A 16,414-nucleotide genomic window follows, 5' to 3' on the forward strand; every position below is an offset into this window, starting at 1 on the left:
ATAAATCTGAGGGGTGGTGAGATGATTAATGGGAGAGGAAAGAAGAAAAAACAAAGTTCTGATACACAAATCTGTTTTCAGTTTTTAGACTTTTTCTCTAATCTTTGATTTTTGCTGAAATATTGGATCATTTGAACATTTATTGAAATGAAAGCATGTGAGAAGTTTAGAGGGAAAAATCACTATTTGGTGGAGCTGTTAACAACTCATAGACATGTGAAATGTGACCCCGACTACACACTGCTTTTTGTAAGACGTCAAAAGCCAAAAAGAGACAGAAGCAGCTGAAACATCTAAACCCACAGAAGAACTGTGACAACTTCTCCGAGATGCAGGAACCACTGACCTGCAAAGTACCAGAAAAACTGTGTGCAGGTGAATTAGGTTTCATTTAGGTTTCTTCTGTTTACTAAACTTTGTATGAATTTTAATGAATAAATAAAAATAAATAATAAATAAGAACTAGAACAGCTGCCTGCTGAGATTTTGCTTCACTAAACGCAACAGAAACAGACTCAGAGTGTAAAAAAACGTGGTGCATCTCCTTGAGAGTGTCTGGGATTCAGTGTGGACTGATACATTTAATAAAATGGAAGCATATCTCTTCCTTGAGAAAATACTTTCTATGTGAATCAGCCACAGCTTCTCTCTTTCCAGCCCACCAGCACTGTCACATCCTCACAAGTCAAATTGTTACACTTTTTCAAAACTTAATAATATAAATCCGTAATTTTCCTTTGTATACTTCAAAATTGTAAAATAAGAACAACAAAAAAAACAAGAAAAGAGGAAAGAACATTATGGCATCTACTGTATTCTAAAGTTGTGTTTAAAAATGAAAAAACGGGAACAACAATGTACCTCAATCTTAGCGTAGTTGGTGGTTTCCATAATCAGTGGCGCTGGAGCTTGTCGGTGAATCAGCTGCTGCATCAGTGTGAAATAATTTATCAGTTTATGTAAATGTTGCTCTGGTTGACAATTTATTGATTTATTTAGCAGTGAAACAGGAAACACCACTTCATTTAGTTAATTACATTTAATTTCAGTTGTTTTGTTAAATTTGGCATATTACATGTTATTGTATGTGTTTGTTATAATTATACTGTATGTGTAATATTTTTTTTTTAAAAGAAATTGTCATTGTTTACTTCATTCCTTTATTTATTCATGTATTTATTTATGTTTGATTTGCTTAAATGTTTTTTTGTGTTTTGAACACTTTACTACTTTTTAATACTTATGTACTTTTACTGTGGTAGGATTTTTCATGCAGGACTTTTACTTGTAATGTAGTATTTTTACATTGCTGTACTTTGACTGAAGTAAAGATCTGAGTACTTCTTCCAGCACTGTTTCATTACGGTTACATTAGATTTCATTTGTGACATGTTTTCATCACACCTGCAGGATAATCATCCTCCTCCTCCTCTGCTCTCCGTCGCCATCAGGACTGGAATCAATTTTCAATCAAGCAGGAATAAAAAAAGAAAGCACAGACACAGTGTGTTTTTTGAGGAGATGCCTGGGATGTTGGTTTTAATAACTTAGAAAACATTTATGTTACAGCGATACTACAGTAACAGTACAACAGAGAAATGGAAGGAGCCTGTCTGAATCCAGATTAGTTGGGCTGAACATTTGAAAACCAGCAGGATCTGCTGCAGCGGCTGCTTTCAAACAGCTGACACAGACGCTCATCAGCTTCAGTGGAATGATTTTGGGCTGGTGGCATAAACACACATTAAACTCACTGTCCCAAATGCTGTCTGATGATTTTCCATCACAATAAGAGGGGGGGGAAAAAAGTCTTGGGTAAAAAACTGATTATAAAAAATTGAAGTGAAATCCTCCAAGATTGTTAAAACGCTGCCCTCGCAGTTCTGCATGAAGGGGATTTTCCACACACATGCTGCTTCATCATCTACACACATCTCCACTGGAAATGCATTAGAAGGTAAAACAGGTGATGAAACACAGTCCAAAACAGCATTTTATCTCATCTGATTGGTGGCTTTTCACAACATCTGCAGGAAAAGTACCTGGAAAAAAAACAGGAAACTCCATCAAACCCACATTTATCTGACTGCCAGAGAGCACCAGTACCAGACAGTACCAAAAACCAGTAATCACAATTATTGATTCAACCATTTCTTCTTATTTAGGTGCTTTTTTTTTTTTTTTTTGGCAAACTGAGCGCTTTTTCAACACAAATCCTGAAACCAAAGAAAAAGTAGTGATTTTTCAAAAAAGCAGAAAAAAAAATCATTTTCTGAGTTTGTTCGTCAATGTAAACTCGAAGAGTTTGATTTCAAAATGGAATAAAAGCAGAAAAAAAATAAACTTTTATATTCTGTGAGAAGAGACAGAAACTAACATCAGTCTGACCCCTGAGAGACTTTATATTACAGCTCCCTTTATTTTAGACTCATTTCCTGCAGTAGTTTGCTGGTGCGTAACGCTTCATTTTCCATAGAGGTGCAATCTGGTACAAATAAGAAAAACACAAGTGTTATACTGTCATTATATTTTGGTTCATACGTAGTTGTTAATTTGCAAAAATTCTTAATAAATTAGACACTTGACGATTCTTTAACTGACAGAAAACACTCAGTTTTCAGTGTAGTTTTGTGTGTTTTTAAGAAACAAGCTAATATGCAGATGACATACAAAACTACACATTGAAAACTCAACTATAAACCGACTTTTTTCCCCCTGTTTTTTCTAATAATTTGTACCAAACTGCACCGTCCTCTCTGTAAAATGTTCTAAAAATGAACTACCTGCAAATTACTGCACAAATTTCCAGGAAATTAGTATAAAATTAAAGGTCCTGTGAAATTAAGTGTTACCACCACTTCTTAAAGGTTTTGAATTACTGGTTTTGTTCAGGAGTCTGTGGGTTTTTTTGACACATCTCAAGATCAAGAAGAAAACTGGTTTTGGAATATTAGATGGTTGCGTTGTGTTTTATGTATTTCTTGCACCTGGAACGCTTCAGTTTGGTTTCTGTTTGTAACTTGAGGGGGAAGGTCATTTAAAATATACTTTTTTATGTTTTTGGGAGACGTCAGCTGAGAGCATTTGTTGCTAGTTAAAATATACAGTATGTGTCCTCTTATGCTAAAATGATTTAAAAACAGAGATTCAAACACTTTCGTCTCTTACTCGACACATCAAATGTGAATCTGGAAAAATCTCCTGAATCATCAGATCAGGATCAGAGCTGCAGACAGATCAAGAGTTTGGATATCATCGCTTTCAGCTTCAAAAGAAACTTTTTTTTACTGACAGAAAGAAATAAAAGAAAAGAGCTGCAGGGGAATCAGAGCAAACATCTGTTGTTGTCAGATAGACGTATCCATGCTAACACCAGGGGCCCGTATCACAAAGCCAGATTAGCGGGTGATCCAGATGTCTTTGGGGTTTCTGGTGTCACAAAGCTGGCTCACTTTTAACCAGGTAAGATCACCACGGTAACCTACGCTACACGGCTACTTCTAACTTCAGACCGTCAGATCAGTCGTCATCCTACGGGATCCCGAAATGGACAAAAAAGGGGCTGCGATCACAAACGAAGAGACGTATTTATAGATCAGCAGAATTGATTTTGCTGTTTCCGTGTTCACAAATACTAAATACATAATGGATGATGGTTATAGCTGCATTTTAAGTTTCTTCCGTTCCCTACAGCGTAGACAGCTTCAACGCTCTTATCCCGTCGATAACATGAGGCGGCTTCCTGATCAAAACTCTGGAAATAAAAAGTAAACCAACTGTTGTTGTTTACCAGAAAAGAAACACACTGTTAATTTAGCTCCCAGCTGATGAGCAGCTTTGTGATACCAGTGATGTTAACCCAAAGAGAACCGGACTGAACTGTCCCATCAACAGCTCTGTTTACCTGAACAGCAGGATAAAACTCATTTAAAGCCTAAACAGTGATCTGACTGTAACAAGTTAAAGGATCAATCTGGTGATTTTATATATTTTCCTTCTTGTCAGCAAATCTCATGTTTGGATCCAAAACCAACAATGAACTGATCTACTAACAAGTATTGTGTGTGTATCTACAGCCTGATTTATCTTATTAAAAACACGTCAGTGAGTCACACCACTGTACTGGGTGACATGTTCCTTCATCATGAAGAGTTTTTTCACGTTAGTTTGTTTAGAAACGGCTCCAAAGACTAATAACAGCATCATGTTTTCAGTCTCCGGAGAGTAGTTCTGTGTAATGCAGACGCTACTGAGCATGTGCGGGAACGCGGCTCCTACATTGTGCCTTGTAAATAACTTCAGTATGAAGTCAAGAGGTTGTGATATGTAGCACAACAAGCTAGTGAAGTTGTAAAAGGAGCTTTGATCCCGCACATGCTCAGTAGCGTCTGCATTACACATAACTACTCTCCAGAGACTGAAAACATGATGCTGTTATTAGTCTTTGGAGCCGTTTCTAAACAACCTAACGTGACCAAACTCTTCATGATGAAGGAACATGTCACCCAGTGCAGTGATGTGACTCACTGACGTGTTTTTAATAAGATATATCAGGCTTTGATACAAACACAATACTTGTTGGTAGATCAGTTCATTGTTGGTTTGGATCCAAACATGAGATTTGTTGTCAAGAAGGAAAATAGAGAAAATCACCAGATTGATCCTTTACAGGAATTCTTCTATTCTGCTTTGGGCCGCACAGTAAACCTTAAAATACACTTTTTACCCGATAAAACCGTTTCAGACAAGCATAAATCCCGATGGATATTTAGAAGCTGAGATGACAAAGTTAGCGGTCACTTTGTTTGATCGGTGACACAATACAGAGCTCTGTTCCTGCTTAAAAACAGTTGGGGGGGGGGTCCCCTTTCAGGGATATATATATATATACGAAATGTTAAAAACCTTTTTAAAGCTGTAGGACACAAGGCTGAAAGTGAGCAGTAACAAGGAGGTGACGTTGTACTCGTGAACGGGCTCCACGCTGGTCTTATTTCACACAAATCCAACGGCCGCAGAATCTCCAAACAAAACAAGCGAACCGCTGATCGATCCACACATCACTCACAGCAGCATCTCTCCTCCTCTCCTTCATATAGAAAATATAACACTATATTTTACAAGAGGACTAAGAACAGAACATCTATTATCTTACAAGGAACAGCGTACAGGCAAAGTATGTACAGCAAACATGTCCCCCGCCGACACAAGGCCAAACAAACCATCTGAAACCGAACACTTTGGCTGCCGGATCCAAAATGGTCCAGAGTGCCTCTTTCAGCTCTCAGCATCATCAAGGATGTGGATCATTCCTCTCTTACTTATTTAGATTTAATGTTTAGATTCATTTGTGTGGCTGGATCATGAGATTGACATTATTTAACTGCCTGATTTTTGGTGACATTTGCAGCCTGAAGAATCTATTTTTTTTGCACATCTGCCAGGTGTTTAGTGGGTCGTCATGTAAATACATAAAAATCAGATCAATAATAAAGTGAACTGCAGGGTGTCTGTGCTTTGTTGCTCATTACAGGATGCTGAAAGTCACATGAATATATATTTACTTGTTTATTTTCATGATTGATTAATCTGCTGGTTTATTCTCTCCAATAATCTATTAATGATTTAATCTGAAAAAATAAAAAAAGTCAGAAAACGATGAAAAATTCCTGACATAATTTCCTAAAGTTTATGTCATCAGATTTCTTTTTGTCCAACCAACACATCAAAATCTAAAAAATATTCAATTTATTGTCACATTAGACAAAGAAAATCTGTAACTAGAGAATATTTGACATTTTTACCTTTAAAAGAACGACAGAAACGATGGATGATGATCAGAATAATTGTTTTCTACCTGCTGACTAATCTTTTCAGCTCTAATATTCACCATAAACATGGTAAATTATTGACTTTGCATGTAAATAACTTTACATCATCTGGTTATTTGGGTCATGATGATCATTTATGATAAACATGTTGCTTAAAGGGTCGATTGAAAACCAAACAGACAGTATTTGGTTTTATTTTTCCAGGTTTTGAGATTTCTGCCACCAACACAACACAGTAAATCTGTTATTTAGCTTGTGGTGCTAAAAACACTGAAACTGGCCTTTAAAAACTCAACAGATCTTTAAGTTTACAGGATAATATTTACTTCATTCTGCTCAAAACTGGCAACGCTGGGCCTCATGCAAGCACATATTCTCCTAAATCTCTCTTCTCTTCTTCTTCTTCTCTTAAAGTCTCAAACTCGTCATAAATCTTCGGTTTCGTCACCCGTTCGTGAGGAGCTGAGCATTGCTGACGTCATCATCAGCATCATCGACGTCCCCTAAAACGTCCGTCTAAGCCGACCTGTTCTGCTCCGTTTGTGGACGAGATTCATTCACAAAAAGACTCCCTGCTGTCCCTTTAGTCCAGCTTCACGCCCACTGCTACCACTATTATTATTAGTCATATTTCTATTGTTGTTATTGTTGTTGCTGTGCTTCTCTGTGTCTCTCTCTCAACCCAACAGATGTTGTCCACCTAGAGCCCTGGTTCTGCTCAAGGTTTCTTCCCGTTACAGGTGAGTTTTTCTTGCCGCCGTCGCCGAGCGCTGCTAATGGAGGAATGTTGTGTCTCTGTAAATTTAAAGAGTTCGGTCTTGACCTGCTCTATGTGGAAAGTGCCCTGAGATAACTTCTGTTGTGATTATATTAACAAAACTGACATTTATCAGCGTCAGTCGTCGTATTAGAGGAGCTGAAACTATTAGAAAACATGAATCCAAGTGACAGAAATAAAGAAGTAAGATGCTAAAAAAAACGTCTTTCTAAAGCAAAGCGCTCTATGACTGATACGAGAGGCGTCATGTGATAATCAGAGAGACGTTAGCCTACAGTAGGTGATGTTACACTGTCAGAGAGCTGCAGCTGTTTACTACCGCTGACAGAAACATCAGCACATCTGGCAGCCATGTTTGTTTTAGTTGCATATTTCATTCTAGTTGATTTCAGTATCATATTATAACTTTAAATTCATGTGAAGAAAGTCAGACTGTCTGTTCGCGACTTGTTCATTGACGAATGCCACAAATCTTCTTCAAATCGCTCCTACGTGTCTTTTAAGAAGGAATCTGTTGAGAGCTTCTTGCATGAGGCCCGGTGTGTCATGTGGATTACTCAGAGTAACAAAAACATAGTTTCTGGAAAGACGTTGCTGTTGAATTTATTTTTTCAGTACAGCACAACAACAACAACAACAATGAAACAACCCTAAACTACACTTCCATTCACTTCCATTGTGTTGGGAGGCAAAGATCTCTAAACCTGGACCAATAAAACCAGAAGTACCTGCATGCATGGCCAGATAAACCAGTAACAGTTAAGTTTTTTGTTGTGAGGATTAAAATCGGGTTCACCTGATCCAAAGTGTTCGGTTTGACACTGGCGCTCTCCTTGGTGGCGGGTTATTTAAGTGTTATGAGAATGACCAAGTGCTTTAGGATGAGGTACACTACAAACAGACTGCTGTGTCCAATCAGATCAGGCCCGAGCGGACCCCACCGGAAAGAAGACGTCCGTAACTCAGGGGAGTTTAGGGGGAAATGGTCACGATAACCTCTGGCTGTGTGAGCGCGTCCGCTGAAACGTGAAGTGCAGCCGGTCCTGGCGTGAGGAGGCTTTTGGTCCGGCTGGTTGGCTGATAGTTCTGCCAGGGGGGGGGGTGGTGGTGATGATGATGATGATGATGATGATGATGATGAGTGTAAATGGGTGAGTTTCTGTTGTGACGTACAGTATGTGATGGTGGAGAGAGAGAGCACTCGACCACGATACAACAGCGAGGAGGAAGAGAGCAAGACAAGAGAGTAAGAAGGTGGAGGGAGGGGAGATATCCAGCTTCAGAGGTGGTTTGTGGGTGAAAAGCCTGACAGTTAAAAGAAAAAACTGAAACAAAGAAGTGAGCATTATTCACACAAACAGCCATCATGACTGCGGACTGTTCTGGACAGAGTTTAGTGAGTCTTTCTGGCCCTCTTCCTCCTCCTCCTCCTCCTCCTCCTCCTCTTCTTCCTCCTCCTCCTCTGGATGTAAGGGGCCGTTGTGCCTGTCCTGCCTGCCTGATCCTGCATTGTCCCTGGGCACAGCGGGACTTCCAGCCCCAGGCTTCGCCAGGCCTCTGGAGGTCCGATGTCCGTTTGACGGAGAAGGGCTACGGCCCCTCCCCTTGACCTGAGCGTCGCCGCCGTCTTTGTTGTCGGCCCCGGCAACGCGACAACTCCTCTCTACCGCTGAAGACTTTTTGGTCGTCATCTTCTGCCCTCCCTCCTCCTCCTCCTCCTCCTCCTCCTCCTCCTCGTCATCGTCGTCGTCTTCCTCATCGGAGTCGATGCGGTTGAGTCTTTTGCGGACTGGACGATCCTCTTCTGATGACGACTCAGATTCCTCGGACTCTTCTTCTTCGTCCTCCTCGTCCGTCGAAGGCCTCCGTTTCTTCAGCATCTGAGCCAGCCGTTTGCGGCGCTGCTCTGACAGTATCTCTCTCCTCTTCCCCCTGCCCATCTTCTCCAGGTCTTCCTCTTCTCTGTCTGTCCTCTTTAATCTCCTCCGCTTTTCTTTGTCCTCCTTCTCCAAGAGTTTCCTTTTAAGCCGCCTCCCTCTCTCTCTGTCGTCCTCCTCGTCGTCCTCGCCTTCGTATCGCCTCCGCTTCGCTCTCGTCCTGCTCCTGCGGAAGTCTTCCTCCTCCTCTCTTCTCCTCCTGTTTACTCTCCTTCTCCGGCCGTCTTCCTCTTCGTCTTCGTAATCGTCCTCCTCCTCCGAGTCTCTGGAAGACGGCGACACTGAAAGGAGAAAGAAAGAGGAAGGCATTATTGAGTCAAATCAAACCTTTGCTGGGTTAAACGTTGGCAGTGAAGGAGACGTGTTCTTCCCTCCATGTAGTTAAACTGCTGGAAGTCAGTAAAGCTGCTCAGATGTTTCCTTCATCACTGCAAGTATCGTCACTCAAAATGTGATCAAGGTGCAACTAATGCTGCTGCTAACCATTATTTTCATTATCAACGTTTATTTTCTCAATTAATCAGTTCGGTTGTTTCCTAAAGTCCAAGGTGACGTCTTCAAATGAGTTTGTTAAACCAACAGTATTCAATTTACGATCACATAAAACTTACACCTGGTCTTAACATCCGTCTCCACATGCGTCCTGAGTGACCACTAGTGATCAGATCTCACTTCCCTGCTCTATATGCAAATAAACACACAATCATTTCCCTTTTCAAAGACCAAATTCATTCATTGTTAACCGGCGGGAGGAGCGGACTCAACTTGTTTGATAATAGGATAAATATTCAGGATGTATATATAAATATTAATATAATAATAATATAAATAGAGAGAGATGCTGCATGTCTCCATTCAGAGAAGCTGTTTGCATTTACCCACAAGACACAGCAGCATAACTTCATTCATTATTTAAATCTCCGACACGCCGTCAGGATCTAATGTTAATAATGTTCTTCTACACATCCAGTAGATCAGCTGTTACACACAGACAGTCCAGGTTCATAATGTTTGGAGTAAAGCAGCATCGTCCTGATAAATCCTGAACTCATTTTGTTTAGCAGTAAAACTAAAAACTGTATTTATCAAGTTGACAGGACAGAGGAAACTATCCAGCAACGTTTAGCCTCTGAAATATTTTTTTAGACAGACAAGTGAAAAATTAATGTTTTAATTTCTATTCTAACTGTTGATTTGAGGAGAGAAACCGGTCAGGAGAACGAGAAAAACGAGAGTTTGATTACGTTTTAAATTCACATGAAAAATAAAATAATTTATTTATCCTGTTATTAAACAAGTTGAGCAGTTTTGGACGGAGGATCCTGTGTCTAGTCTGCTGGAAAACAGAGGACGCCAGTTGAGTAGGCGTTCTTCAATGTGGTCCAGACCACTTCTGAATGTGGTCTGAGTGATCGGATCTCAATCCATCCTCAATGCGTCTTGGGTGTGTTTACATTATATGTATTTAGAGCTGCTGTCCACTGATGTTAATACCAGGTGTAAACAGGACCTGAGAAAAACAGCAAATCCTCACAAATGACAGACTGAAACTGAGGAATGTTTGACCTTTTTGCTTTAAAAGAGACTGAAACGATTAATTGATTATTAAAACAGTTGCTTTTGATGATTTCTCTGTCGATCGACTCACTAATGGCTCCAGTGAAAACACTTCCTGAAAACATCAACAATATCAGTCCAATTAATTAATCGTTAGAGCCCTTCCCCTGATCAACTGACAGTACTGTGGAAACGTCTCTTTTCAGCCGATTCACATCATAATATTTCAGATAATAACACTTGTTATTAGTCTTTGGATCCGTTTCTAAACAAACTAACGAGACCAAACTCTTCATGAAGAAGGAACATGTCACCCGATGCAGTGATGTGACTCACTGACGTGTTTAGTTTAGTAGTTTTAAACAACAACAATGGAGGAATAAGATATATCAGGCTTTGATAAACACACAATACTTGTTAGTGAATCAGTTCATTGTTGGTTTGGATCCAAACATGAGATTTAGAAACATAAGAAAAATACAGAAAATAGCCAAACTGATCCTTTAAACGACAGCAGCTTGTGGTTTGACCTTGGTTAACGGTGATTTGAGAGGAAACGAGGCGTAACTGACCATCGCTGTAGTCACTGGAGAGATGCTCCTTGCGTGGTCTGCCGCGGGGTTTGACCTTGTCTCTTTTGGTCGAGGCTCGTGAGTTGTCTGACGAATCGGACGTCTCGCGGTAGTTGACCTGCTGGCGTTGGCCCCGCCTCAGGCCCCCCCTCTTTTTGTCAGTGTTGCTGTCGGTCATGTCACTGAACTGATCCGAGTCTGCAGAGAGGAAGACAGAGAGGAGAGAGAGAGAGAGACGGTGACCAAAGACAAAAAACATTAAGACGGACTGCACGTCTGAAGGGTTTCAGGATCTGTTTGTGGTGGAAAGAAAAGAAAAACTGCAAAACATCTGATTCCAGCTCCACTAATGTGAGGATTTGTTCTTTTCTCAGTTTTATATCATTGTAAATTGAGTATATTTGGGTTTTGGACAGTCGGTCGGACAAAACGAGCAATCTGAAGACATCATCTTGGGCTCTGGAGACTTCAAATAGGCCTTTTTATAGACTAATGTAATAACCCCCCCAAAAATAATCATCCACTTGATATCTAATCTTTTTTTTAAACTACAGCGTTTCCATTTTATAGCCGTTTTACAAGCTAATATTAATATTTCAGCCAGATATTCATCCTCCTGCTGCAGAGGAACATTTGAAAAATGATAAAAGTAAAGCAGAGAAACATCCATAAGAACATTATATTTTAATATTCTTTTCATTGCTCAACATACTGTTTCCCAGAATTTGGTTATTTTGGGGCTTTTCCAGAATACATGATTAACATTTACAGATCCAGTGTTTAGTCTTCAGCCTGATGAAGAATCTGATTAATTCTTGCATGTCTGAGAATTAATGGTTTGGTGATACTGAGTTCCTTTTATCATTTTCTCCTTTATATGTGCTGTTGAACGTCTACTGTTCATTAACAATCTGTGATAGAATGTCATCGTACTACCCTAATATGCTGTATAATTATTACAATGACACCATGATTGATTATGATTCATATCAATGATTGATTATTGTAGTCGCTCTTCTGTGTTTCGGCTCCAGTTGGTCCGAAACGCCGCCGCCAGACTGTAAACTGATACAGGACGTAGGTCACACATCACACCAGTGTTGGCCGTGTTCTCCATGTTTTTATTCCTTCATACTGGGCAGGTTTAAATCCATTTTAACACCTTTATGTCTGAATTTTGTAGCTTTTTATCATTTTGTGTTTTCAACATTCGAGCTGATTCTCTTGTATTGTTCTTTATCTTCTATCAGATTCAGAACAACAACAAAAAAGGAATTTACTCGTGCAAATTAACATCATCGTGTTGGATTACTGACAATCCATGAAATCGTCGTGCACTCACCCATCTCTTCATCACTGTCGTCCTCCTCTTCCTCAGAGGAGCGTCTCCGCCGTCTTCTCAGCCGTTTTCTGCCCCGGCGTTGGGTCCTGCCTGGGGGGCGTTTCGGTACCCCTCTCGACGCCCGTCGGGGGCGGGCCCCGCTGTCCAAACTGCCCACGTCGCTGCCCACGTCTTCTTCTTCCTCCTCTTCATCATCTGGCCCTGACGCACCGAAATCCTCGTCCTCTGAGCTGGAAGAGGAAGACGAGGAGAATAAATGAGCCGGATGGAAGCAGATATATCTTATAGAGCTTTAACATTCAACTGGTTTGACTGGGTTCAGACTCTGGTGCGATGACAAACGGACCAATCAGAGGATTGTGAGACTTTAACTGCTCAATTAAGCACTTAACTACTTAATTAAATCTGCTGATCAATGACCGTCATGAAGAGATCTGATGTGAGTGTATCTGCTATATCAAAGTGAAAACAGAGACACGAGTTAATAAAGGTGAGTTGAACGAGTGAAGCCCAGCGATCACAGTTACGAATGACATAATAGTACAAAACGCCTCTTTTCTGTCCTGTTTCTCAACATTAACGATCAGCTGCTGTCTCTTCACACTATTTATTGTCATAATTAGGGATGCACGATATTGGATTTTTGGCTGATATCAGATACGTTGATATTTCCAACTGATTGTGGCCGATTGCTGATGCCGATATATGCACATATTTTTTCCAGCTAGCTGAGGAGACTATTATGCATGCAATCATAGATTGTACTAAGTATGATCAAGAAAGACAATATATGAAGGAAGAATTTAGGAAGACTGGAGTTCAGGAGCTCAGCATTAAAACTTTAATGAACCTGCCAAGTTGGAGGAGCAGCAGTAGAGTTTTCATTGAGTTCATTAGACAGACAGGATTAATGTGTAGGTCCACACTCCGGAGCAGAAGTTGGCGGTAATGCACCTAATACGCTGGTTGCCAACTGCTGTTATAAACCAAAAAGATTTTTTTTTCCCCAAACAGAATGGTACATCCTGTCAGCCGAGGGGTTTCCTATCTGTGCAGCCGAACTCAGCAGCTCCTCGTCAGACTGTGTCACCCTGACGGTCCCGGTGTTTCCTCCGCAGGTTCCACTCCACTCAGCCGCCTGTCAGACCCGCTGCTTCTTCCCACTTTAATCTGAATAACAAACTGGGGCTCGGTGCTCCGGTTGGATCCACGTGGAGAGCCGGGGCTAACGTTAGCTGAGAGGCTAGCGGAGCCTCTGCTAGATTAGAGCTCTTGGTTCATTTGTAAAAAAACATTTTTTTCCTTGAATGTAGTGAACTGCAGGTGTGAAAGAGACGACAGAGGATTCAGAAAGTCTCTGTGTTTGTCACCTGTTGCTGATCATGAACTCGTCTTCGCTCTCCGCCGCCGTGCTGTCGCTCTCCAGGTCGTTCAGTCTCCGCTTCTTCCTGTTTCTGGCGGAACGAGCCTGACCTCTGACCGGCCGCTGGCTCTCCTTCCCGTCCTCTGACAGGATGGAGGTGATGTCTTTGCCCCGCCCTGCTCCTACATCACAATAACACACCGTCAGAGAGTCAACTCTTCTTCTGCTCACGTTACTTTTAATGTTGAGTTTGAGGCTCAACTCAGAGACATTTATCAACACAAATACTGAACTACAAACCTGCTCTGATTATCTGGTGTCTAAAGACAGACATAAATACTATTTAAAAATACAAAACAGATCAAAAATAATAATTTCTGATGCTGCAGATCGTTAGAAAGTTCATCACAACAGCAGACAAACAGCTTCACATCCTCCACTCACCAGCACAGAGGTCCCCGATGTCTTCCTCTATAGCCTCATCAATGGCATCATCAAAGTCATCAAACCTGCAAAACACACACACACACACACACGTAAAACACCAGTTAACAGTCTCTTTCTGGGAGTTTGTCATATTTTCATTGGAAGAAATTTGCCTGCAGACGCTCGAAAAATCACACTTGAAATTCTGATGTTGTCGGCGCTGTGAGATATAGAGGTATTAACGGGTCCGCTCTGTTCTGAGAAACCGGTCTAATTGGGTCAGGTGGGGTCTGGAGGTCTCCGTCAGTAGGTCCGGTAACCACGGCTACGCAGTATCAGCTCTGATCATGTGGTACGTCACAATCGCCGCGGGAGAAAACGGCGTGTTTGAGGTGAGAGAAGAACGTAAACTGAAGAGAAACACGTGAAGGACGAGTTAAAGGAAAAAGAGAACGAGCCGGTAAAACCAACCGACACATCAGCTGATTGACGAGGGAACTGAAGCCGAACCATCATCACCATCATCATCCAGTCAGCTGCAGGAGGTTTTATTGTCAGTAAACATCTTTCCAAAAGGACTTAAACTGTCCAATTATCCAAATATGATTTCAATAATGAATATTTGAAGCTTGATGATCTCATTATAGTGACTAAACCTAAACTTAAAGTCACTACTGGCTGCTACTGGTATGATTGTTCCAACTATCGCGCAGACTATTCAGTTTAATTGATAAATGCTTACTTTATTGCCTTGAGACAGTGTCAAACTTTCTTTCTATTAACTTCCTTTATATAAAATCAAATGAGAAACCAAAATAGCCGCTATCCTGGTGCGTCTCACCATCAGCACACCTGTAATGATTCTTATGACCTTTAAATAAATCAGTGCTCAGCCGGCGTCGACCATGTTCCCCCTGCTGTTTGGGAGGAGAACCACATCAATTCAAATACCTGGTTCCTAAACTTGCTGTGAACTAACCGATAGAGCATCAGGGCTGTCTGAGGGTCTGTTCATGTCCTGATCGGGTCTATTACGCTCTATTCTACTCAGCTATAAAATTAACTCATGCACATCAGGTTCGGGCAGGTTTTCCACAAGGCTGTTTCAGATCAGGTCCAACATTTTGGACCCGTGAAGACCTCCACTGTAAGATATGGACCAGTTCTCCCATTCATGCTATTCAACTAATCCAGTCAGTGACAGCAACACAAAATATAGAAAAGTAAAGCAAAGATACAGGGAAGAAAAAGCAGACTGGTGGCTGATACATACACATTAATTTACATGATACAAGTTCTGATATGTTCCAAAAAAAAGAATTATCTTTACAAATGTTCAGTTGCGTTTCATTAAACTAACGTGACTCCTGGCTTCCCTCCCAGTGAGGATGTGATTATAGATCTATAGCTGCGTCTGGCCGTCACACAACAGACTGAGAAAAATAACACAAACAGACAATTTAAATCTGTTAAATCCTGAAAAAACCTGAAGGAACAAGAAGAACTGCTGTAAATGTTTAAATACAATATTTAGTTTGTGAAAGTCTATATCACAGGAAACTCTGCAGCTTCATGTTGTTCCTGAATGAGCCGAGACGAACTTGAACCAGAGAAGAAGGAGAGAAGAAGAAGAAGAAAAGAAGCTTTTTGGCTAATGAAGAAAAAAAATAAACAAAGTTAGAGTGTTTTTATGATTCAGATTCTACAGACATAATATTGTTATTTTATAAATAAACACATAGCTGCTGTTTCCATGAGTAGTTTAATTCATCTAAATATTATTAATATCCCATTAAAGCTGTTTCTAACAGATCTCACCCACCTGTAGCTGATGTGCTTCCTGGTTCTGGTCGATCTCCTCCCAAGATTTTTACTCTTTTTGGAATCTTTCTTCTTCGCCGACTTCTCCTCTTCCTCCTCATCTCCCTCCTAAAAACAGTCCAGACAATTATCTTTAAATGTTTAACAACATAAATACAAACTGATATTTTCTTTACATCAAACAGTCAATTTGATTTAAGTCTTTCACTAGATGATGAACTTTACGTTGCGTTCCATCTGAAATATAAATTTCAGCCGTTGCAGTTTGATAATTACAAATGTGAGCGACAACTCCTGAGTTCTGAGTACAAACCTCTTTAATAAAAGGTGAAGTTAACACTGAGGGAAAGAGACACATTCATCATCTGAACAGGTCACACACTGATAAATCTTATTCCTCCGTTGTTCCAAAAAACTATTAAAAACACGTCAGTGACATGTTCCTTCATCATGAAGAGTGACATGTTTTCAGTCTCTGGCGTCACTGAGCATGTGCAGAACAGAGGAATAAGATATAATCAGGCTTCAGATACTAAAACAATACTTGTTAGTAGATCAGGGTCCGTTTCACAAAGCAGGTTTAGACCCTGAAATGAGGGAAACTCTGAGTTTTCCGTTTCAAAAAAGGAAGGTAACTCAAACCAGAGAAAGAGGGATAACTCTAGCCTGATTCAGAGAGAGAGAGGTAACTTTAGCTCTCGGTCAGTTACCGTAGTAACAGACTCTATGAACCTAACCAGGTTTTTTCTCAATGAACCTCGAGTTTCTCTCTGTCTCCGCCTTCTTT

General features: G+C 40.6%; 1 protein-coding gene across 6 annotated transcripts in view; it reads right to left on the reverse strand.

Annotated features, from left to right (window-relative positions):
* Nucleotides 1–1,507: 1,507 nt before the first annotated feature.
* The window catches only part of rsf1a (remodeling and spacing factor 1a), a 31,663-nt gene continuing 16,756 nt past the window's right edge, over nt 1,508–16,414 (reverse strand). For 3 of the 6 annotated variants that reach the window (XM_067595532.1, XM_067595533.1, XM_067595534.1), the window contains exons 13-18: nt 15,629–15,735; nt 13,825–13,889; nt 13,388–13,562; nt 12,018–12,247; nt 10,676–10,873; nt 1,508–8,827 (exon numbers count right to left, since the gene is read on the reverse strand). In XM_067595532.1, the coding sequence (XP_067451633.1) occupies nt 7,974–8,827; nt 10,676–10,873; nt 12,018–12,247; nt 13,388–13,562; nt 13,825–13,889; nt 15,629–15,735 (1,629 nt within the window). In that variant the 3' untranslated portion in view covers nt 1,508–7,973. The remainder of the gene's footprint in view (nt 8,828–10,675; nt 10,874–12,017; nt 12,248–13,387; nt 13,563–13,824; nt 13,890–15,628; nt 15,736–16,414) is intronic. The other 3 variants (XR_010929032.1, XR_010929031.1, XR_010929030.1) reach the window with 3 other exon arrangements.

The sequence above is a fragment of the Thunnus thynnus genome, chromosome 7 (assembly GCF_963924715.1).
Source record: "Thunnus thynnus chromosome 7, fThuThy2.1, whole genome shotgun sequence".
In the NCBI taxonomy this organism is placed as follows: Eukaryota; Metazoa; Chordata; class Actinopteri; order Scombriformes; family Scombridae; genus Thunnus; species Thunnus thynnus.